The sequence below is a fragment of the Cavia porcellus genome, unplaced genomic scaffold (assembly GCF_034190915.1).
Source record: "Cavia porcellus strain 051 isolate PalLab524CR breed Dunkin Hartley unplaced genomic scaffold, mCavPor4.1 scaffold_1, whole genome shotgun sequence".
Taxonomy (NCBI): Eukaryota; Metazoa; Chordata; class Mammalia; order Rodentia; family Caviidae; genus Cavia; species Cavia porcellus.
Genome location: NW_026947484.1, coordinates 129,147,123 through 129,171,742, shown reverse-complemented (window position 1 = coordinate 129,171,742; position 24,620 = coordinate 129,147,123). Strand labels below are relative to the sequence as shown.

Below are 24,620 nucleotides of genomic sequence, written 5' to 3'. Positions count from 1 at the left end.
ACAAAATACTAACAATTTTGGAGTAGTAATATCCTAGTAAAGTGACTATACATTTAAAAAGTGGGGGAAAGCTGTGTTTAATGTAACAACAAAGATATGTTCTAGTTTCAGATAATTATAGTTTTCTCTCATGAAATGTCCAGCAAGACATTCAGAAATAGTACTTATTGTTGCGAGGCATCACCTTTTTTGTTGTTTTTTTAAACTGGCGATTGAACCCAGGGCCTTCACACTGAGCTACAGGATATCCTTAGCCCTTTGTGTGTTTGAGACAGGATCTCACAAAGTCTCTAAAATTGTCCAGCCTGGGCTCAAACCCACAGTCCTCCAGTGTTAGGCTCCCCGAGCGCTGGGATCACAGTCCTGTGGGAGTACACCAGCTTTCACCTCTTACATTGTGGGAAATTTACTATCTCTAGTCTTCTAATAGCCACGATTTTCTGCTGATGTTCCAACCAAATCTACCTTTCTAACAAAATTTTAAATCCTGTCATTCTAGGGATACCGTTCGCATGAGAACTAACAATAAAATACATGTCTCCAGGCCCTTTGCCGTTTTCCTTTGTGATTTTCAATCCCTTCTTAGGGATAACGAGCAAAGGGCTCACCGCCCCCGTCCTCCAGGGACCTTTGGGATTCAGCCACTAGGAAGCAAAACGCACTCCATTTACAACAGTGTTGGCCGGATCTGTCCCCGCCCCTCTCCAGCGTCACCGGAAGTGACGCAAGGGAAGTAGTAAAATCAATTAGCCGCGAGTTAGTCCGGCGCAGTAGCCTTGCTGGTTGCTGGGATGGCAGATGAGGAAGAAGATCCTACCGTGAGTGGACACCTGTGTCTCAACCCTGTTTTCATTACTCCCTCAGGCTTAGTAGCAGGGGAGGAATTGAGGTCAGATTTGTTATCGTTAATGAGTTCAGCTGAGAGAGTTCGAGGCTTTGTTTGCTTTCGCCGTGATGAATGACTTATCAAATAATATGTGGGACGTCGGTCGTCAAGCGAGAGTAGAAAAGTGGCTTCTTTCTCTTTCATTTTGGTAGAAATTTGCCACATCCCTTTTGAAACGCCTAGAGAGTCATCATTAGTTATCGTATTTGCTAATGGACTAGAAATCAGGAATCTTGAATTTAAATTCTTGTTTCTCTCTGAGCAAGTTATTTAACTTTGAGCATCAGTTTTTCTTGTCATAAAATAGGATCAGCATAAGTTTTTAGCAACTAGATAAGCAGGTCCTAAGTAAATATTAATTTTACTTAATCCAGGGAGTAAACTAGTTCAGTATTAGATCTTTAACAGTAACACTGTCCAGCAATGAGACCGCATAGTCTGTTTAAAACAACACAGCCTGCCGTGGTGATGTATCACAGCACTCTAGATGAAGGTAGGAGGATCTCATGTTTGAGGACATCCTACGCTACACAGAGAAACTGTCGCAAAAGAAAAAAGAAATCTTGCCTGACTTGGAAATTGGATTAGGTTCTAGAAGATCCCTTTTGTGTTGATTTCATTTTTTTTTTGCTCCTTTAGGCTTTCTACCCTGATATCCACGTTGAAAATGGAAAAAAAGTTAATTATTAAAATGCAGACAATCACTTGACATTTCTATGTGTATATTTTAATTTTTAGTTTGAGGAGGAAAGTGAAGAAATTGGAGGAGGTGCTGAAGGTGGACAGGGTAAAAGAAAGAGACTTTTCTCTAAAGAATGTAAGTTGTATTTGACAATAATTTTATTGTAAATGGTGTAAGCTTTTGGATATATTCTTTTCCAGTAATTTTTTTGTCTGTAGTGACAATATTGTCATACTTATCTATAAAATTCTGTTTAACTTTTGAATCGTACCTAGTAACTATCCCACCCTAACCCTAATAATATAAAATAATAAAACATGGTTAATGTTTTAATTCAGGCCAGAACATACTTGTGTTAACTTTCATGTGTCTTACCTTTTCAGAGTAAAATACAGGGACTTTTTGATTGTAAGTTACAGGTAATAATGGGTCCTGGAAAAAATCCTGAGGAAAGGAAACTAAATTGGGGCTTAGGACAAAGGCAGTAAAAGGAAGATGGTTTATAGTGTGAGGGCTTAACACCTTCCAGAGGTGGTAATGTGCTTGTCTTTTGCCCTCCTGCCTCAGTAGACAGGTGCCATTCTTTTTGGCTTCAGCAGAAAAGGAGAGCTGCTGCTACGGATAGTCTGGGTCAGCCCCTGAACCCATCATGAGACTGCTCTGCATCTCCAGCTCCCTGGTTCTTTACATATAGTTATGGCGGCTGAGTGTTGGAGATACAGCAACACCAATTTCTGAATATGTACCAGATAGTTTACTTAGGGTGAGTAAGCCATGAGCAGTTCCTATATGCTTTTAAAATAGCAGGGTTAGCATATCATTTTTTTAAAACCCATAATCCTTTCCATATAATTTCTCATTTAAGAACTGGCTACTCTTTATTCCATTCCTCTGATTTGATTCATATGTGCTTTGCTATTATATCAGCATGTGAAGCAGATCCCTGCACCAGAGCTTCACAGAATCATACTTGTATTATTTAGTGTGATACTTTACTTAGATTACCATATGTTTGTGATGACAGGAGTTTGGAATGTTCACAGCTTTCTCTTTGTCTTACCAAAACATTCATATATTTTACTGACCAGGATCTGTACTCCTAAACTCTCTTTGAATTTTTTTTTAATATAACACAGAATTTGAAAGCATTCAGTGGCATTTGTTTACCCCCTTTTAGGCCCTTTAACTAAGACAATTTATATTCTTCCTATAAAACAAAAGTTTTCCTTATCCATGAGACACATTTTCCTATTGGTGAGTTCTAAAATGTTACTTATTTTCCTCACAATTTAAAGGAAATAATAGTAAATTTACGATGGAAAATCTTGATAGGCATAATTTTAGCTAAGCGATGAAAGTTAGCATCACCAGTTACACATATTGACATCATGTACCCTGATGTGAGGTGAGAGGGCACATCTCTCAGTGTCCTTTCTAATAATGTGTGACCTCAATCTAAGCATTGGAAAACATCAAAGAAACTCAGATTGGGGACAATCAAAATAACTGACCCGTGTTCTTCAAAAATACCAAAGTTTTGAAAGACAGAGAAAAGCTGATATCACAGTTTGGAGGGAGAAAACGAGGGCACCATGACAACTAAGTAGAGTGGAATCTTTGATAGGAACCTGGAATGTTTGTAAATGCAAGCAAAATTATAGAATCCAAAAGCAAGGAAAGAAATTTTTTCTTCTGTAGTTGTTTTCTTCATCCTGTATCTGGAACTAAAGGTTCTTCTCAGTGTAAAACTTAGGGATACTTCTACGCGGGGCTGACATTCTAGTAACCCCTTTTATTTCTTCCCTAGGCTTGGTCTACTTTCTTCTCTTTTTACTTCTACCAGGTTTTGCTTCTCCTAGATAGGAATCAGTCTTTCTTTTCCCTCCCTCCTTTTCTTCCTTCCTTTTTTCTGTTTTCTTGTTCTTTCCCTCTTTTCCTCCCTCCTCTTTCTTTCTAGTTCATGTTTGTATTTCATAACACATTCATTGTGGGTAGGAGTATATGTGTAGTACATGACACATTTTAATTCTTTTTACACCTCCCCTTCCCTCCATCTCTTTAGAAGTATTGTTATAGTTTCTTCTTTTCTTTCTTTCTTTTTTTTTTTTTTTTTTTTGGTACTGGGGATCGAACTCACAACTGCGCACTTGCAAGTCAGGCACTTATGCCGCTGAGCTAAATCCCCAGCCCTCTTTCTTTCTTTTTTTCTTTCTTTCTTTTTTACTTTCTCTTTTTCTTTATTAACAATTCTTGGGATTGAATCCAGGGTCTTCTCACTGAGCTATATCCACAGCTTGTTATTTTGTTTTGTTTTTTTGAGACAAGGTCTCACTATGTAATTCAAGGTGGTGGTGAAGTCAGAGCAGTCCTCCTGCCTCAGCCTTCAAAATACTGGGAATACAGGCATGGGCCACTATGCCCAGCTTCTTCGTTTTTTAAAAAGTGCAAAAGTTGGGCAGCTCAACGGCATAAGCACCTACCTTGCAAGTGCATGGTCGTGAGTTCAAATCCCCAGTACCAAAAAAAAAAACACCTTGTATACAGTAAATTGTACAAAGCTGAGTGTAGTGTCACACATTTATAATCCCAGCACGCTGGAAGACTGAAGCATGAGAATTGTAAGTCTTGAATCCACCAAGGGCAGTTTAGCACTTTGGTGAGTCCCTGTCTCAAAATTTTATTTTATCTTATTTTGGTACTGGGAATCAAACTCAGGACCTTGTGCTTCCTAGGCATATGCTATGCCACCTGGTCCACCAAAATTAAAAAAAAAGAGATTAGGGATGTAGTTTAGTGTGAGGGTGCTGGGTTCAGTTCCGGAAAGAAGTTCAAGTCGTAAGGAAACAGCTTAATGAATTTTGTATATGTGTACTTGTAATTACTCAGATTGAGATACAGAACATGTTGAACATTTGACAGCACTTACATACTTGAGAATTTCATGTTATAAATCTTCTCCCTAAAAAATGGATTCACACAAGATAATGTGTAAAATTTTCCTATATACACATGCTCCAGTGAAATTTAAGACCTAATTTGGATTTATTGTCCATAAGTTAAGAATCTGTATGGATCTTGTCTGTCCTAAACTACAAAGAAATAAGTACTACTGCTGTTTTCAGAGTAAAGGCTGTTAGAACCAAGTTGGGTGGATTCAAATTCAGGCTCCATCTCTTACTAGCTGTATGACCTTGGATAAGTCAGTTAACTCAGTGGCTCAATTTTCCTTACCTATAGCATGGGAATCATAATAGTATCTGCTTCAAAGGTTTTTTGTGAGGTTAAAACAAAACTTAGCAAAACAAACAAAACTAAACAAGGCAAACCAATGCTTAGCGCTGAGGATATAGCTCAGTGCACAGGGCCTGCCTGGCAAGTGTAAGGTTGTGAGTTCGATATCCGGTACCAAAACACAATACTTAGCATTTAAGGGTGATGCAAGTTTCAGCTATTAGCAGTTATTGTTACCACTCTGCATTAGACTTTCCTTTTTGGCATATTCTGTGCTTCCCTCATATGAAAACAGAAAAGGGTTGCTGGCAGTTGCATTTGAAATGTCAAGATTCTTTGTAGTAAGCCCTCTGCTTTCTCCTTTTGGTTACCCTGTTTGCTCCTATAAGAGGGTAATTGGAGTACTTTCTCTCATGTCCTTTCAGCTGTAATCATATTGAGATTCTTCTGCCTTCTGTTTTCCATGCCCCACTGTCTCACCCCCACGTAAAAAACTCCCAGATAATGCTACGCATTGCTAACTTTGTCTCTGTCAGAGTCTCCTCTTAAAGAGGATTGTGGGGGTTGCTGATAAATAGATAACAGAGATTAGGAAAAGAATATTCATGTTAGGATGCAGTACCTGTGAAGGAAGGGTAGAGGTTTGTTGGAGGATAGTTGATAAGGCTGGTCATAAGGCTGTCATTAAACCTTTTTTTAACATAGTCCATGCTTGGAGACAAAAAATACAACGTAAATATGTTTTAAAACCAGTATTGTCTGTAACTTGGTTCCATTCTAGTTGATATGAAAACAGTGTTGGTGAAATTGTTAAATCTGTTCCCATAAATAAAAGTGATTGTTCTTTCACAGTACGATGCATGATGTATGGATTCGGAGATGACCAGAATCCTTATACTGAGTCAGTGGATATCCTCGAAGACCTTGTCATAGAGTTCATCACTGAAATGGTAAGATTCTTTTGTAACTCTTATTATTTTTTGGAGGATTTGTTTTGTTGTAACCGGCCTTAGTTAATTGAATAAGACTAAAACTTATGGCATTCTTTTGAAATAGATTACCCATTGGGTGCCTATTTTGTGAAAGTTTCTAATTATTATTTATTGTTTTTTTGGTATCAGGGATTGAACTCATGACCCCGCTCTTGCAGGGTAGGCACTTATGCCACTGAGCTAAATCCCTGGCCATAGTTACTATTTATTATTAAGGATAGAGATTGGGTAAATGTATTCCACCCTCTCCTAAGTTTTATTTATAAAGACAACTATAAGATCATTGAACTAAATAATGTTGCTCATAATCTTATTATCAAAAATAAGTTTTTTCCTTCCAATATTTACTTAAAGGTATGTATCCAAGTGCTCCTTCCAAAGAAAACCAGTTAAAAATAACTAGACATAGTAATATAAGCCTATAATCGTAGCACTTTGGAGGCTGAGGCATGAAGGTTGCAAGTTCGAGTCTATCCTGGACTACATAATGAGTTCAAAGCCAGCTGGAAGTGCATAGCAAAACTCTATCTTAATACAAATCAAAGCAACAAACAACAACAAAAAACAGAAGATTTTTTTAAAAAGGAGAATATTGGTAAAGTTGATAACTTTATATGCTTTGTATTCAAAACACCTACGAAACATAAAGAGAAACATTTCTAATCATTTGGTAAATAATGGACAAAGTACATGGATAGAGAGTTTACAAATGACTAGTTATTGTAATTAGAAGAGAAAATCTTCAGCCTCACCAGCAATTAATAAATGTAAATGAAAATAATAAAATACTGATTTTTAAAAATGTAATTTAAACAGGTGGAGGGAGGGGATGGAAATGGAGAGCAAGACGATGTAAAAAGAATTGTTTCATGTATGTGTAGCAGCTCCCCATAATGAATATAAGCATTATGTACTGTAAACATTTACTAATGAAAATTAAAAACATGGAATTTAATGTTTCTTTGTAATAGACTCACAAGGCAATGTCCATCGGAAGACAAGGTCGGGTACAAGTTGAAGATATCGTCTTCTTGATTCGAAAGGACCCAAGGAAGTTTGCTAGGGTTAAAGACTTGCTTACTATGAATGAAGAATTAAAACGAGCTAGAAAGGCATTTGATGAAGCAAACTATGGATCTTGACACTTTTTGTACTTTCTGAAATTTCCTTATCTTCTATGGAAACCATATATAACTTTATTTTCTATAGTAATGTCCTGATATTTACATGAGAGGAAATGCATGTACATGAGAGGAAGAAACAAAATGTTCAGCCTTTATTTTCAGGTATTTGGTTTTTAGAGCATTCGATTTGAGTCTTTAATTGCCTGCCTTTCTGTGACCTGCCTTTATTGAATTACTTACTAGATTTTAATGACTACATATATGTTAAACTGCTTTACAAACCATGCAGTCCCTTCTGACCTGACATCTGAAGAGTAAACTTGAATTTATATGTTAGATGTATTCATGCCATTATAAGCTGTATTCTAGCTATTAAATATGTAAAATCTCAATGGCTTTTTTGAGTATGACAGCTAAGGCATGTGCTTCATGTATTCTGAAGTTTTTAGACAATAGTTGTCTGAGATTATTAAAGATAGTGAACTACTTTGTGTTTCTTTTAAGAAGAGGAATAGGAAACTAAGTTTTTATAATAATGTTTGTGTCTTAAAAGATAATTTGTTTTACTGTCTTTTCTGAAGATAACTTTTTTGTTTTTGAGAAACTTAAGTTTCATGTCAGTGCTTCTGTGTTAAAGCCTTTTTTTATTTAAAAGCTTTTTATCTTGTATCATACTATAGGTATTTTTAAGTTTTAGGACAGTTTATTTTCCCAGATCAAAGATTCGAAAACTAAATGCTTTCAATAGTAGGAACGGCAATGCTTAAATGGCTGATGGCAAGATAAGCATTTGGAGTAGTGTTATATTAACATATTTGTACGTACTTGTTCATTGTGGAAATGTGTACTTATTACAATCATATGTGGCTATAGAAACCCCTTGTAGTTCAGCATATACAGGTTTTAATATTTACTTAGCTTATTACATTAAATTAGTATTGCCTTTAGTTTATTTTTTTTTTTTTTTTTTTTTTTTTTTTTGTCTTTTTCCTTTTTATCGGTACCAGGGATCGAACTCACGACTTCCTGCTTGCAAGGCAGGCGCTTATGCCGCTGAGCTAAATCCCCAGCCCAGCCTTTAGTTTAAAATAAGGATTAAAATTACATTTAAAGAGGTCATTGAATGTTATTTTTTTAAACTGAACTTTTTGTTTCCATGTATAAAAACATTATAAATCTGTTTTGGGAAAATTTTAATTTCGTAATGTACAAATATAAGAAGTAAACTTTGAAAACTTAAACAGATTAATGCTTGAATTTGTCTGTGATTCACAGCCCTTCCAAACCATTATTCCGTTACTGATCATATTAAAATTCTAGCTACTTACTCTTGCTAAAAACTTTAAAAAATAATTACATAAATCAATAATTTTTTTTTCTTTTTCATTTTTATTGGTACTAGGGATCAAACTCACGACCGCCTGCTTGCAAGGCAGGCGCTTATGCCGCTGACCTAAATCCCCAGCCCCATGAATCAATAATTTGATTAAACAACTGGATTGACATTTTTATTTATTAATTTACTTCTTTTTTTTTTGTCTTTTTGAGACAGGATCTTACTATGCAGTTCAGGCTGGCCTTGAGCTCACTTTGTAGTCCAGGCTGGTCTTGAACTTGCAATGATCCTCTTGTCTCAGCCTCTCAAATGCCGGTGTTACAGGAGTGTGCCATCATGCCCAGTGTGGATTGACATTTTTATTTAAAAAAGCAAAAGCCAATTGAAAATCTGCCTGTCTTCTTGCCAGGCATGGTGGTGCATGCCTGTAACTGTAGTGCCTAGAAGACTGACAGGACTTTGAGGCCAGTTTGGGCTATATAGTAACTTTTTTTTTTTTTTTTTGTCTTTTTCGTTTTTATTGGTACCAGGGATCCAACTCACGACTGCCTGCTTGCAAGGCAGGCGCTTATGCTGCTGAGCTAAACCTCCAGCCCCTATAATAGTAACTTTTTTTTGTGTGTGTGTCTTTTTCATTTTTATCGGTACCGGGGATCGAACTCATGACCACCTGCTTGCAAGGCAGGTACTTATGCCGCTGAGCTAAATCCCCAGCCCCCTATATAGTAACTTTTTAAGACTAGCCTGAATTACAAAATGAGACCCTGTCTCAAAAAAACAAAAAAACAAAACTACCTGTCTTCTAAGATAAAAATCAAGAATGTATGGCTGAGGAATGAGGATCATAAATTCAAAGCCAGTCTGACCTACATAGTTAACTTAAGACTGGCCTGGACTACGATAATATATGCGAAACCCTATTTCAAAACAACAACAAAAATTGGAATTGGAATAATGAACAGTCTATATAATATTTTGATTTTGTTAATCAGGGCCTGCCCCAGCCTGAAAAAGCTGCTAGTAACCTGTCATGGTTTATATTTAGACGTCCCCTTAAAAGCTCATAGATGTTGACAAAAAAAAAAAAAAAAAAAACTCATAGATGTGGTTTTTGTGAGGTGATTGGACCATGGATATTTGATCCTGGGATTAAAGGTGTGTGGTGCCGGATCAGTCCACAATTTAGTTTAGCATAGCTCTGGATATAACTGAATGGATTTCCTAAAGACAAGCTCCACCCTGGGAGTGGGTGGCACTAACCATAGGCTTGTAGCCTGAATGGAATGAAAGGGAAAAGGGAGCTTGCTGCTTGCTGCTTCCTGCCTCTCCTGCCATGGCCTGTTTCTCTCCTGCCATACCATGCCGTGGAGCCAGCGGACTAGGGACTGAAACCTCTATAAACTGTGAGCTGAAATAAACCTGTCTTCCTTTAATTTGTGGGTGTTGGATATTTGTGTCAGCAATGAGAAAAGTAAAACAACTGCATTTAGGGGAGTTACACTGGGTGCCATTAATCAATATACTTAGGGGATATTTGTGAGCAGTGACTTGAGTTATGTCTCTCAGTCATTGTGTGTGTCTTACTATTTTTTCTAAATAGTTGTCTATATCGTCACACAATGAATTCATACAAAACAAAGTAGTATAAAACTGATCAAAACAGTAATGAAGCCTTCAAAACCAGATAATAGGGAAATTAACAATGGCTACTGTAATGTCTCTTGTTCTCTTCAAGATGCCTGCCCATACCTTCATGTATGTTGAAATTAAATAATACAAAACAGACTAACACCACTCCAAACAAAGAATAAAAGCATTACTGGATTTCACAGCATGATGGTAGCAAATCAGCAATGAATAACATAATTTTTCTTTTTCTTCAAGGTAGCCATTCATTTTATCATGCATAATACAATTGATTCCCATAAACTGTTTAGGAGAAGTTCTAGGCATGTATAGGCCTCTACATGTACACCCATCCTTTCTGCATTAGAAGGAAAAACAAAACATTACTAGAAAAACAAGAAACAAAAAAGACAAATAACAATAACAAAGAGCCCAAAACAATGATAGGCCTTTACAAAAAGAAGGTAGGAACATAACTAAGGTTGTTATTTTACATAGTGATCTTCAAAAGAGTTCCTTAGATCACCAGACACAAACATGCAAAATTGTTCCAATCCTATGAATGTTAACTGTTTTGTTTCAAGAACTAATGTAATTTATAGTATAATTTGTAGTATAATCATCTTAGCTATCCTAAGTGTGTTTATACAAATTTAGATATTTTTTCTTTTCCCTTCCTTTTTCTCCTTTTCCCCGAGATTTTTTTTTCCATTTGAGTAGATTCTTACCCTTTCACCATATTTATTGAGGATTTTGTATTTCATGTACTCTTAACCATTTCTTACACTAGAGGAGACTATATGGTATTTACACATATGAGTTTGATTTATTTCAATTAGTATAGTTTCAAGTTGCATCCATTTACTTATAAATATCTCAATGTGATCATTCTTTATAGCTGAGTAGTACTCTTGTATAAAAATACCACATCTTTTTTATCCATTCCGCAGATGATGGCCATTTAGGTTGTTTTCAACATCTGGCTATTACAAATTGTGCTGCTATAAACATGGGTGCACATATATCACTGTGGTATGATGTTTTCAGTTCTTCTGGGAATATGCCTAGAAGTGGAACAGCTGGGTCAAATGAGACTTCCAATCTCAGCTTTTTGAGGGACCTCCAGACTAACCTCCACAGTGGTTGTACTAGTCTACACTCCCACCAACAGTACAGAAGAGTTCCTTTTTCCCTGCAGCCTCTCCAACATTTGTTGTTGGTAGTTTTCTTTATCCTGGCCATTCTTTCTGGAATGAGATAGCATCTCAGTGTGGTTTTAATTTGCATGTCTCTAAAGACCAATGATACTATACATTTTTTCATGTATTTATTTGCCATTTGTATTTCTTCATCTGAGAAGTGTGTATTCATCTCAGATGCCTGTTTTTGGATCGGGTCTTTGAATTTTGGGGGTCTGATTTTTTAAAATTCTTTATAGGTTCTAGACAGAAGTCCTTTGTGGGACAGTTGACTAAGATTTTTTTCAAAATTCATGGGTTTTCTTTTTACTTCGTTGAAGATTTGACACACAAAATCTTTCTAATAAGATCCCAGATATTGATTCTGGGAAGTATTTCCCATGCAGTTTGATTTTTGTTCATGAATTCTCTGCCTACCTCTAAGTCTTTAAGATTTCTACCTACTTTGTCTTCCAACAGATTTAGTGTTTCTGTTTTAATATTTAGAACTTTGATCCATTTCCACTTTAGTACATGGTGATGTGTCTTACTATTTTGCTAATGATTTGGAAGAACTTTTCCACAGGACTTCAAAGACTTCAAGGTTGCAAGTGATAGAACTTAGCTCAAAACTAGCATAAGCATTGAAGGAAAGGAATTTATCGGTTTACCTAGCACAATGGCAGAGAAGGGTCAGAGCCTCCTTCAAGGTTGTGTCTTTCCATCCTTTATCCTAATGTTAGTTTTACAACCCTGGGAGTTGTAAAGATCAAGGGAGTTATACTTCTAATTCAGGAAATTCCAAGCAAAACCTATGATCTTCCTGGCTCTGGTGATTTTTTTTAGACCAGACATACTCTGGCCAGGAATAATATGAATTATATCTTTGATCTCAAGCCTCATCTTTGTGATGAAGAAGGGCTTGGAGTGGGTGGGGAAGTTGGATACTGCTAGCATAAAAAGGGAAAAGGGAGGCTGAAAAGTTAAAAATGATAGCTGTACACTGATTGGATTCATGAGTTTACTAACTAAATTCTGATAGGCAATATATCTGTTTTCCAAAATCTAGAGCTGTACTATAATGTAATAGCCACTTAATGGCTATTTAAATATAATTATATAATATTAAAAGTCCATTTCTCATCTGCACTTGATATATGATCTCAGCTAAAATCAACGTGCTGAGAGAATTGTGTTTCCTTGTGGAGGTTTTAGGACAGAACCTGTTGACTTGCCTTTTCCAGTTTCTACAGACTTCAGACTTCATTTTTTGGCTTATAGTCCCCTTCTTCAGTCATCAAAGCTAACAATATTACATTTACATCTCTTTCTTTTGCTGGGGGGTACCAGGAATATGAACTCAGGGCATTGCGCTTGCCAGGCAGGTGCTGCACTCCTGAGCTATATCCCTGGCCAATGTTACGTTTCTGACCTTTTTTTTCTTCTTGGCACTGGGGATTGAATTGAGGGTCACTGTGGCATTGGGCTACATCCATATTTTTATTTATTTTGAGATAGGGTTTCACTAAAGTTTTCATGTTGGCCTCATACTTTCAATCCTTCTGTTTCCCAAATGGTTGGGATTGTACGCATGCACCACCATATCCAGCTTCTCTGATTCTTCTGTGGTTTTGTCTTCCTCGGTGCCTCTGAAGCCACCTGGGACATTCTCTATGATTTCCTAGGACTCACCTGGTGACCAGGCTACCCTCCCTATTCCGAGTAGTTCTTGAAGTTCTTGGGGTAAAAGACTGTGAGAGGACAAGAAAATAGAGAAGAGACAAAAGCTAAGGTCAGGTGGAGCTCTGTCTCCTGATGGGAGCAAAGGAACTGCCTCCTCACTGTAGTGGTGTTTATGTATACATTTAGCAATACAATATCACATGATACTCTTTGCCTAGAAACCCATTGCTTGGATTGTCTAGGGGCTTGGTGTTTTTCTGTGCTGAAGCAGCTTCTAAAGGTGGGTTTCCCCCAGTAATTTTTGTTCTCCACCTGGATCCCACACATGTCATCAATTTCCAGCTTCAAGGGCTTCTTACAATCCACATCAACTAGCATATTCATAAGCTCTGGGAATCAGGACATGGACATCTTTGTGGGGTCATTTCTCTGCCTATGGAAGTTTGAATTAGGATCTAAGCAAAGTATCACTATTACTTTTATTTCACATGTCTACATTTCTTTTAATCTATAATAGTTCCTCTCTAATTGAAGCGCTCTGTAAAATATTACATCGTTTTAAACCATGTTTATTAGATGCTTAGAGTTTAATCTATGAAATCTGAGAATCATATTCAAAGGGATCCACCTTAGCCTATAGGCAATTAAGTCACAAAACACTGAATCATTCTGACATGTTAGAACCTGTACTGTATTTCCAAATGATGTCCAACCTAGTTCCTGACCCACAGTGGGAATTCAACAAGTGTTTAATGACTGAGGCTATTCTTTGGGATCTAAGGACAGTCCTTCATGTAAGAAAGCCTTGTCTTTCTCAACAATTCACTGCTATTGCAGCAACTAGAGTGAAAGACAAGAAGATCTAATCTTAACCACTGTGGCTGAGTATAGAAGGAAAAGTGATATCTTGGCTAACAGCTATTAAGCTTGTAGAATAAAACCTGATGTTACAGTAGGAAGCAAATACAGTCAATGCATTATCAGTGTACAAGTGATATGGTATGACAGATATTTTACTTTTCAGTGCATGTTTTCTCTCCTTCCACTTTCTTTTTTTTCCAGAAATGTAAAGATTATTTGTTTTTAGTATTGCCAAGTATTATTTATTGAAAATTTGGATGCAAATAACAATATGTCATAGAGTATGGGGGACATAAAAAAGACATAATTTTCCCTATCTCATTAGAATAAGATTCACTTCCTTCAGGTTAAACTGTTCAATTGATATAGTACAGTAGAGTGGCTTTAAACAAGAGTCATGAGTTAGAATGGCCAAGCTTGGTAGCATATGTTGGTAATCTGAGCACTGAAGGCTAAGATAATTACTGCATGTTTGAGGCCAGCCTGGGCTACTTAATGAATTCAAGGCCATCCTAGACTAGTCATAGTCAGACCCTATATCAAAATCAAAAAAACAAACAAAAACCCAACCAACCAACCAACCCACCAACAAAACCTCAGAATGGCTAGAATCTTTTTGCTTCATATTAGCTGTGTGATCTTAGGCAAGTTTTTTTTTCCAGAAAACTCTTAAAATATGAATAATTAGTAGGTTCCTTAAGGGAGATTATGAGGCTTAAATGAGAATAGAGGCAAAGCACATCATTTTGTGCTTAATTAAGGAAATAACAAAATCTAGCACCAGATCAGATTCTGCGGTATGTATGTGGGTTGCGGAAGGGTTCATTTTTTTTTTTTTTTTTTTTTTGGTAATGTGTTTTGACTCCAGAGCCCTCACACTGAGTTATACTCTTTTTTATTTTTATTTTGGAATAGTGTCTCCCCAAGTTGTCTAGGCTGGACTCAAACTTGGAATTGTCATCGTGCCTCAGCCTCCACAGCGCAGGCACCTACCCACCAGCAGGCCAAGCTAAATTCTATTGATCTAGTTCTGTGCTCCTAGTAGTGCTCAAATGTTTTATCTCTGATTAGTGTATTTTTCTAGATCTCATTTTCCCCCTAGATCTCAAATTTGATTATTCAAAGCTAGCCCAGAGGAGATGAAGGCATTCACTTGCCTCAAATCACCTCCTCCCTGTGTATAGGTAAGCATGAGTCTTCTATAGTTAAGAACAGAGGGTAAGGGGCACAGAGATAATGGGAATCTTTACCCCTGCTTTGTCACTTACAGCCATCTTCAGCTCTTTGTTTTTTTTTTTCTTGTGGAAAGGAAAGTGGACTCCAGGCCCCTTGGTGTCAGTATGTACATATTCTATCAGTTCATCTGGACTGGGCAAGCACGGGGTGTTTATGTGCTTATCAGGAGGAAGTTTGAAGTTGTTTATCTCTAAAAGGAAAAAAAAAATCTTAGTTTTTGAAGTTCCATTTGGCCAGGTGTGGTGGCATACGCCTGTAATTCCAGCACTAGGGAGACTGAGGCTGGAGAATATCAGTGAGTTTGAGGCCAGCCTGCGCTGTGAAGTAAGTTCAAGCTATCCTAATCTGCAAAAAACTGTCTCAAAGTAAATAATACATATATAAAAATTTAAAAATATAAAATAGTTCCATTTTCAGTGCTAGTTACACTATTGACTGAGAGTCAAAATTTAGAAGTAGCTTCTTAGATGAATGATACTGGCTAAATCATTGCAAGACTATTTCTAGGGTATCTGTTGTCCGAACCACTGTTTCAAGTTAAACATTCTGTAAAGCATTGTGTTTTTTTTTTTATGTCAAGACACTAGATAATGTCAAATTGTGTCACTTACTGAGAGAGTTCATAATAAAGATTTTTTCCCAAGGATTTAATCAAGCTAGGCAATTGTTCTGGCTGTTTATCTTTTGGCTTTTTGTTGTTGTTGTTGTTACCAGGGGTTGAATTTACAACCTCGCACTTGCCAGGCTTATGCCACTGAACTAAATCCCTGGCCTTGTAGTTCAGCTTTTGATTTTCCTAGAAATTAAAAAAAAATTTTTTTTCTTAGAAACTTTTCCTCAAGCTACAGCATCTTTTATCTTAGACAAAACCCATCCTTTCCAAAAATGCTTTTGGTGATTATTCTCTTTAACAATCTTTTCTCCCCTGTTTTCCCACGCTAGTGAGGCTTAGCTCTCTTTGGCTTTTGTGAGGACGAGGTTTTTACAGGTTTATACCTCTGTGTTGTTCTATAGCTCTATATAGTATCATTATACTTACTCCCTGTTTAATTCAGCTCAGTTGAGCATCATGTGTATTTGTGGAATACTATTGCATCAATGGTGTGGAAATAAAAGTGCTTACAATCAAAAAGGGTGCATAAAAGCTCTGGGAGAACTTGCTTTGTTAAGTAACTAAAAACCGCTTCAAGGCAGATTAGCTTCACAAAATGAGAAATCAAGGAAATGACAACCTAATAACCTACTGGACTCTTCAAGGAGGAAGTGGAACTTAGAGAAGGCAAGCCGAGAGAAGATTTATCTCATTAGCCTGTATTAATAATTATCCGGGAGGAGTATTAAAGAGTCAATCCTTATGCGCAGACGACTTCTCTATTTGGAAGTGATAACGCGGCCCCGCGCTATTTTGGGACACAGGGTCACCAACCCGAGCTGGGTCTGCCCCGGCCAACCACTTCTCATGCAACTGCTCGCCGGGAGCCGGTTCCTTCTCCCGGTCCGCCCGAGCGTTGGGCCCACCCAGCCGACTCTCCCTTCGTCGCAGGCACCTGCCTGGCCGCCCCTCGCAACGGGGTCCTACGGCACCTCGGAAGCGCCGCGATTGGCTGCAGCTGGTGGCTGGAGCTCAGTTCCAGCAGCGCTTGACAACCGCAATCAGCCGGAGACAGAACTGAGCGTTTGCCGGCCCGGGAGAGGCGGACGCGAGAAGGACGGGCTGACGGACTGATGGACTGACGCACAGGCAGCCGGAGGGAGGACCCACGCCAAGCCCAGACCGCCGTCCTCCGCCCCCGCCCCAACTCGGAGCCGGCAGCTTGGCGGCCCCGGCCACGGGCCTTGCAGCCGCGTTTCCTTTCCTTCCACGCTTCTCTGGGCTCGCCTCGGAGCCCTCAGGTGAGTGACCCTGGGAGACGGGGGCGCACCGCTGCACACCTCAGGTTGCCATGGTCACCCGTCGCCACCTGTCACCACCTGACTAGATCTCAACCCTAGGACCCGGGGAGAAGGGTCTTTAGTAGTACCGGCGGTGACTGGGAGGAGACGGGTTGTGGGTGAGGCCTCGGCGCCGCCGGATGAGTGACGACCTGGGAACAGCCAGGCCCCCACTCGGGGCCGCCGCGCCTGGGCCACACCTTTCCCTCTCTGCCTAGCCGCATTCTGGCGGGGTCAGAGGGACGCCTCTCGCCCTGGCCCTGTGCGGCAAGCGATCGCAGGGTTCGTGCCCACTGCGCCGCTGCTTAGGGACCTGAGGGGGGTGACTCGGTTGCTTCTTTCTTCGCCCCTCTGCAGAGACTGCGCCAGCGGGGAAGGGAGTGAGCTCGCGTCCCTTGCTGGGCCCGCCTTGGCCCGGAGAAGGGAAGGGCGCGACGGTGCGGGGCGGGGGACCGGGCGGCTGCTTGGGGCAGCCCCGCGGGGCCGGGTTTGGCCTTTCTGACGTCAGTCGTCAATGGGGGCAGGTTTTTGGGGGGTTTGGAGAGATGAGAGAGGGGGACAGTGACTGGATTTGGAAACGGGTTTGGGGCCGAGAAAAGCCTGCCTAAAAGACCTAGGAGGGTGTAGAATCATAGGGTTAAACCACTTCCCTGTATTGGGGAGAAAAAGATTGGGGCTCCAGCTCTGGGGCGAAGCGTTTTTCAAGAGCGGGAGAGTGAACCTGGTAAGCAGGGGTAACGTTTGACCAGATGAATTTGTTTTTCTTCTCTGTACCCAGACCACGCATGGTATCTGAGGGGAGCGTTTTTTGGCAACTTGGTTCTCTCTGCATAATGAAGAGTCTTTGTTCCACCCAGATTCATAGGTTGTGATCCACACATTTACGTATTTTCTTTTTGTGTGTGTGTAGAGTTCATAATGCTTCAAAAAGTTAATGCTATGAAAATATGTAGGTTTTAAAGATGCTATAAGTTTTTCACAGTAAATCCAAGCAGCTTCTTTTTTTCCTTTTTGTCTTAGTGTTGGCATGTGTTGCATTGGCATTTTACTAGAAAGGAGAAACGCCTTAAGAGCCTGTTTTCTTTTATGTGACTTATTCTGGAGGTCTTTAAGAAGATGTAAGGGAGAAGGATAAATTGTTCCTTTAGGAAAGAAAAATTAATATACAGCTGTAGAAAGGACAAGTAAGCCATTATATATTTTTAGGTAAAAACCAACAAAGTAAAACCCCTGAGTTTGTATATTTATTTATTTGGTGAGGGGCTTTTAATCTGTTTATCTTTCACCCTCCTACTTATTAGTTTTTTTCTTATTATAAAATCCAGTATTAGCAATGGGTTGCAAGAGAACAAGAGTATTGTCCTATGTTCCTAGTTACATAATTGTGTTGTCTTCTTTTTCTGTTTGTTAGTGTTATATTGAATTTATTGCTAACTTACTGAATGAACACCATGTGATATACTTAATATGTGCTGCAGTTTGAAAAACACTTCAAAACAAGTATGAAAAGATGTGCAATTTCCCTTAGTATTTCAGTAATCTAGAAATCAGATGAGATTTAATCTTTTCTTTGCTACTGATTGCAGTCTTTAGAGAGCTATTTTACAATTGCCTCTGATTTTTGAGTCTATAGAATGGGGTAATGTTTGCTTTTGTTTTAGTCTGGGTGGCCTATGAAGTTGAATAAAATAATGCATATGAAAGCACTTTGGAAAAAAATTTAAGGTATCTGTTGATTACTTTTGAATAGAGGGGAACGTTGGCAAGGATGATTAAATTTTTCTGCATGATCTATTTAACATCTCTAGGACCAGGACCTTATTTCTTTTTTTTTTTTCTTTATCTATACCTGGGATCGAACTCACGACTGCCTGCATGCAGTGCCTGAGCTAAATCCCCAGCCCCAAGGACCTTATTTCTTATGGTGGCCTTAAAGCGCTCATGGGAACTGTTCAGGTGCATTCCCATTGTTTGGCAGATATTCTTTATTACTGTGATGATATGGAGAAAAGGGTGTTTTCTTCCTATATGTGGGTCAGACTGGCTTTCTTTGAAATAAGGCTACTGCTAGTAGCTGACTTGAGTTATATTTGGTATTAAATAATTCTCAGTATGGGTTTTTTTTTTTTTTTTTTTTTTACTAAGGTGTCATTTTGTAGCTCAGGCTGGCCTCCAACTTGGGCAATCCTGCAGTCTCAGCCTTCCATGTGCTGGAATTATAGGCATGCACCATCATGCCTGGATCTTGGTTCTTGACTAACGAAGAAATAACTTACTCTATTTCTTCTGACCTATGCTTTCCAATTTGAAGTATTTTAATCATTAGACATGTGCTTCGGCGTGTGAGGAGATAAGCCTGTCTTCATATAGCATGGCACACATTTATGGAATTGTCATCAGTTTCTATAGGGTTTTGTGCATGCTAGGCAAGCACTCATCCACTGAGCTATATCCTCACCCCTCTTTTTTCATTTTAAAATTTATTTTTTTTCCACTTTTTTTTTTTTAATTGGTACTGGGGATTGAACTCATGACCATGAATTTGCAAGGCAGGCGCTTATGCTGCTGAGCTAAATCCCTAGCCCCTTCATTTTAAAATGTCAAGCTAGGGCCTCACTAAAATTGCCTGGTCTGGATTTCAACTTGCCATCAGCCTCCCAGAATGTTGGGATTACAGGTGTGCACCATGGCTTTTTTTTTTTGGTAGTCTTTGTGGTTTTTTTTTTTTTTTTTTGTCTTTTTTGGTTTTTATTGGTACCAGGGATCGCACTCACGACTACCTGCTTGCAAGGCAGGCGCTTATGCCACTGAGCTAAATCCCCAGCCCCTAGTCTTTGTGTTTTAAGTATATTATTTTCATATATATGTTTATTTATTTTTATGGTGCTGAAGATTAAACCTATGGCCTTAGGCCTGCAAGGCAAGAATTCTACCACTGAGCCCCATTTCCATCCCTTCATATACAATTCTTTTTTTTTTTGTCTTTTCCCTTTTTATCAGTACCGGGGATTGAACTCACAACTGCCTGCTTGCAAGGCAGGTGCTTATGTCGCTGAGCTAAATCCCCAGCCCCCCATATATAGTTCTTGAGTCTAGATCTTCACTCCAAATCCAGTGATGGCCCACATTTGTGAATACTTCAGTTTTGAGACCACTGTATTAAATGATGCAATCATATATGTTAACTGAATTTTTTTCTACTTGAGTTTAGGTCTATTAAATCTAAAATATTACAAAATATTACACACTTGTTTGAAACCTTTTATGCCTTATCTTGTTCTCCGTAGTCCACTGATCATTGTATCACAGGTATGCAGCCTCATGTTAGAAAACAATACACAAAAGTTTTTAAAATGATTATTGACCTTAAAAAAATATAACTAGGAGTCTCCATTTGTAGTTTTTTATTTTTAAGTTTGTATTCTTTTTCCCCTTCTGAACTTGTGATCTTCCTTCCTCAGCTTCCTGTATAGCTGAAATTACAGGGATGGTCACCATACGTGGATCCAAAGAATAGTACCGCAGCTCTATTAGAGCACCTCATTAGAAAGGCTTCTCTTTTTTTGAAGTGGGGAGTAGGAATGAGGGATGGTCTTGCTAAGTTGCCCCAGGTTGGCCTCAAACTCAGCCTCCTGCCTCAGCATTGTGAGTAGCTAGAATTACTGGTACTGCCTACTGTTTCCTTTGATGCATCATCCTTAATCAAGGATATGAACTCTGAGGGGAAGAAATTACATTTACTGAGTATCAGTCATATACTTGCCATTCTACTGGGAGCTTTATCTCATTTTACCAATCAACATTTGATTTTTAAAGAAATACTATATAAAAAAAGGATATAAAAATTTATACTACTTATATTTGACCCATTTAATTCTAATCACTTTTTTTCATGGCTAAGTACTGTATTTTAGGATTCTCACTGATTTGTTGGGGGGGAGGAAATCTTATAGAAGCAAGCTAAAATTGGAGGGTTTTTAATTTTATTTTATTTAATTTTATTTTATTTTTAGACAGCCTCACTATGTGTTTCAGGCTGGCCTTGAACACCCTTATGTATCCCAGGATGGCCTCAAATTTTCACTGATCCTCCTGCCTCGCCTGAGGCTCCTCTCCTGCCTCAGGCTTCTGAATGCTAGGATTACAGGAATGTAAGACCATGCTCATTTAGCGTTTTAATGTTAATTTTTGGCTTAAGTTTTTTTTTTTTTTTTGTCTTTTTGAGATAAAGTTTCACTGTCCAATTCAGTAGACAGCATCAGCCTCTCAAGTGTTGGAATTACAGGTGTGTGCCACCATGTCCAGCCTGGCTTATCATTTTTAAAATATTATTTGGAAACTTTGGAGGTAGAATTATGTTGTTTTACTTTCCAGGCTTTTTTTTGGTACTGAGGATTGAACTCAGGACCTTGCGCTTGTCAGGCAGGTGCTTGTATAGCTGAGCTAAATCTTCAGCCCTGTTTTTTCTCAATCTTAAAAAGTCTTGAAAGTGACGTTCTTTTTTTTTTGGTACCAGGAATCAAACTCAAGACCAGGCACTGTACCACTGAGCTATATCTCCAGCCCTTAAAGTGAAATTCTAGGAAATATAAAAACAGTATTTCACAAATATGTGATACCAAGAAAATTTAAGTATGTTCATCGTAAATTGCCAACATTATAGGAAAGTGTTAGTTTTACTGTAAATAGTTGCTGACCACACTATACCACATCTGGAGAATTGGGTGCTTCAAGAGAGAGACTCAAAGACATTCAGAGATGACCAGGGTAGTAGGGGATGTGGAAGCTGTTAGTGAAGAAAGGTTTTTTGTTTTGTTTTGTTTGGTTTGGTACCAAGGATTGAACTCATGACCTTGTGCTTGCCAGGCAAACATTTATGCTGCTGAGCTAAACCCTGGGCCCAAAGAATGGTTTTTGTAATAGTTTGTGGAACAATATATATAAGATCCAGGAGTAATGCCTAATGTTTTTTGTGTTGTAAACAGTAATTAATCTTGTTTGGGGGATTTTTCTTTAGTCAGTACCTTTATATAAAGTAGACTTTTGAGATCTAATTCTTTTTCATTTTTATAGATTTTTAAATTTTAAAATTGTATTCATATAGGCAATAATATAGATTATAAACCATATAGGAAATAGAAATGATAAAGAATTTAAAAATTTCCCTCCAATCCCTTCTCCTTTCTAAAATGCCTTCATCTCAATCTCATTTCTTTCTTCAGAGGTAACTACATTGAACAGTCTGGTGTTCATCCTTCCAGACCTTTCTTTGCCTTTTTATGTAGATAAAAGAGATACACCCTTTCTCTTTTAATAGGTCTGTTTATATTTAGTCAACAAATAGTTATTGATACCTATTTTCTGTTATGACTATTTTAGGATGTGTAGCCATCATTGCATTAGTATTTTACAGTATGAATTATCACCTTAACAATTGTTATTTAACAGTTTTGCTATTGATGAGAGTTCAATTTATTTTTTGTTTTTCTCAATGACAAGCAGATCTTCAAGGGACATCTTTATAGGATTTTGTTGTTGTTTGTGTTTTTTCCTTCTATGGGGACTGAACCCATGGTTTTCACACTGAGCCTTATCCCCAGCTCTGTTTTCAGTTTTTGATTTTGAGCAGGATCTCATTAAATGGTTTACTTATCTAGGCTGGGCTCTAATTTATTGTCCCCTGTCTCTTCCTCCCAAGAGAGTAGGGTAAGGGAGGTACAGCTTTGTCTGTGTATCTTTATATATATTTGCAGCCTGAGTTCCTAGATGAATTGAAATTGATAACTCAGAGGATATTTTTTCATATGTAAAAATTTCATTCAATCATATGGTCTGCCTTGCATTACATTCTTAACAGTAGTGTGTGAAAGGGCATTTATCCTTAATCTTACCAACATTAGAAGTAGTAGGTGTGTACGTACTTATTTTAACTAGAGTTTTACTGTGTTGACTTATAACTCTTGATGCAACCTCGCAGGTAGGACTATAGGCACATGCCAACATGCTCAATTTATCACGTTTTTAATTTTTGCAAAACTAGTACGTCATAAATGTTGGCCTTGTTTAGTAATACAGTTGACCAGACATGTTTCAAATTTGGGAATTTTGCAGTTTTTGCATAGATTTTACTGGCTAAGCATCTCTAATCTGAAAACCCCATACTGTATCCAAAATCCAAAATTTAATGGGAGCATTTCAGATATTTGGATTAAGGATGTTTAGTCTGTACTAGTGAGGTTGACTTTCTTTTAATTTATTGGAATGTGGTTTTATGAATTTTTGTTTGCTTTTTTCCCAGGACTGGAGATTGACCCTAGGGCCTCCCGATGTGCTAGGTAAACACTACCACTGAGCTACATCCCCAGCTCTTTCAATTATTAATATTTTTGTTTTGTTTTGTTTTTAGATTTTGAGACAGGGCCTTACTAAGTCACTAAATTATCCAGGCTGGATTTGAATTTATGATCCTCCTGCTTCAGTCTCCCTAAGTGCTAGGACTGCTAGCCTGCACCACCATTCCCAGATCACTTTGTTCACTTTTCAATTGGAATTTTTTGGGTTTTTGATTTGGAGAAGCTATTTATATATTTTAGGTGATAAACATTTAATTATTTTATGTGTATTTTAAATAACTCTAATTTACGTCTTGTTATTTTTATTTGTGGTCCCTTTTAAGTTGTGGCAAATTTAGTGAGTGAAGGTTTCTATTTTATGTTTTCAGGACCTTGCTTTATTGTCCAGATTGGACTTGAATTCACTGAGTAGCCCAAACTGGCTTCAAATTTGCAGTTCTGCTTTAGCCTTCCTAGTGCTGAGATCACAAGTGTATGCCACTACACCCTGCTAAAAACTGACAAGAATGAATTTGTTTTTATTTACTTTTTCTGGGTTTTGTGACTTAATTGAATAGTCTGAGTTAAAACAGTTTTTTATTTTGTAGAATTTTAGTAGTTGAGTAAATATACTTATATTTATGTATTTAAATACGGAAACATAATCTCAAAGATGGAAATATTTCTAAAAAATCATATTTAAATAAGATATGAGAAGAGATTTTGGATTATGAAAAAATGTAAATCACTTTGAAATACAGTTTCTTTGGGACATTTCCAAGTCCTTCCAGTGATTTGCAGGTAACTGGTTATTCATATAATCATTATTATTTAAAAGTAATATTTATACATGTATAAACTAAAAGGCTTGAAAGGATACTTAATGAAAAGTCACCTGCTTATTCTTTAGTTATTCAGTTTATTTCTTGGACACAACTATCATTACCAATTTATTCTTTTTCCAGAGATATTTTATGTATATGTAAGCAAAGAGTATAATGTTAATTGAATTCTTTTTATAGTTGGGTAAAGCTGCATATGGTTTAAATATAGGTTTTTTTTTTTCAGTATTGAGATTGAACTTAAGGGCTTTGTATTGAGTTACTTCTCCAGCACCTTTTTATTTTGAGACAGGATCTTGCTAAATTTTAAATTGTCTAGACTGGGATTGAAATTGCAATCCTCCTGGGGTGCTGGGATTATAGATGTGCACCAGCATGCCTGAGTATAATTTGTTTCTTTAGGCCAAAATCATTCATAGTTCCAGAAGGTAAATTAGAATAACTACTGAATATACAAGAGCTGTCAGCAGTAAGGAGAGACATATGTGCATTCCTGCTGCAGACATGAGGTGATGAGCAGACATGATGGTATGGAAGTACATGAAGTATGGTAGTCTAAAGGGACCTTCTTTTGTTTGTTAAATGATCTAAAGGAAATCTGTTTTCTTTCTTTAATTGACCTTATAAATGAAAGGCTTCTGACATTCTCCTCCCTTGGAATATATACTTTCTATTATTA

At 37.8% G+C, this 24,620-nt stretch overlaps 2 protein-coding genes across 8 annotated transcripts in view; both read left to right on the top strand.

Annotated features, from left to right (window-relative positions):
• The first annotated feature begins 697 nt into the window (after positions 1-697).
• On the top strand, positions 698-9,684 carry Taf13 (TATA-box binding protein associated factor 13). The gene is made up of 4 exons (XM_003479196.5): positions 698-818; positions 1,625-1,703; positions 5,652-5,749; positions 6,763-9,684. The coding sequence occupies exons 1-4, from the start codon at positions 792-794 to the stop codon at positions 6,931-6,933; spliced, it is 375 nt and encodes a 124-aa protein (XP_003479244.1). The 5' UTR covers positions 698-791; the 3' UTR covers positions 6,934-9,684.
• A 6,622-nt stretch (positions 9,685-16,306) lies between these two features.
• Positions 16,307-24,620, top strand: part of Wdr47 (WD repeat domain 47) — a 65,132-nt gene continuing 56,818 nt past the window's right edge. For 2 of the 7 annotated variants that reach the window (XM_063255405.1, XM_063255394.1), the window contains exon 1: positions 16,308-16,728. The gene's annotated coding sequence lies outside the window, so the exon portion shown is untranslated. Of the gene's footprint in view, positions 16,729-16,901; positions 17,050-17,307; positions 17,492-24,620 lie in introns of those variants that run through there. The other 5 variants (XM_063255432.1, XM_063255423.1, XM_063255386.1 and 2 more) reach the window with 4 other exon arrangements.

Excerpts from the sequence above, each read along its gene's own strand:
- Taf13 (XM_003479196.5), top strand. The coding sequence starts at position 792 with ATGGCAGATGAGGAAGAAGATCCTACC. Across the intron at positions 819-1,624 it reads ATGAGGAAGAAGATCCTACC|TTTGAGGAGGAAAGTGAAGA; the intron begins GTGAGTGGACAC and ends TTTAATTTTTAG. Across the intron at positions 5,750-6,762 it reads TAGAGTTCATCACTGAAATG|ACTCACAAGGCAATGTCCAT; the intron begins GTAAGATTCTTT and ends TCTTTGTAATAG.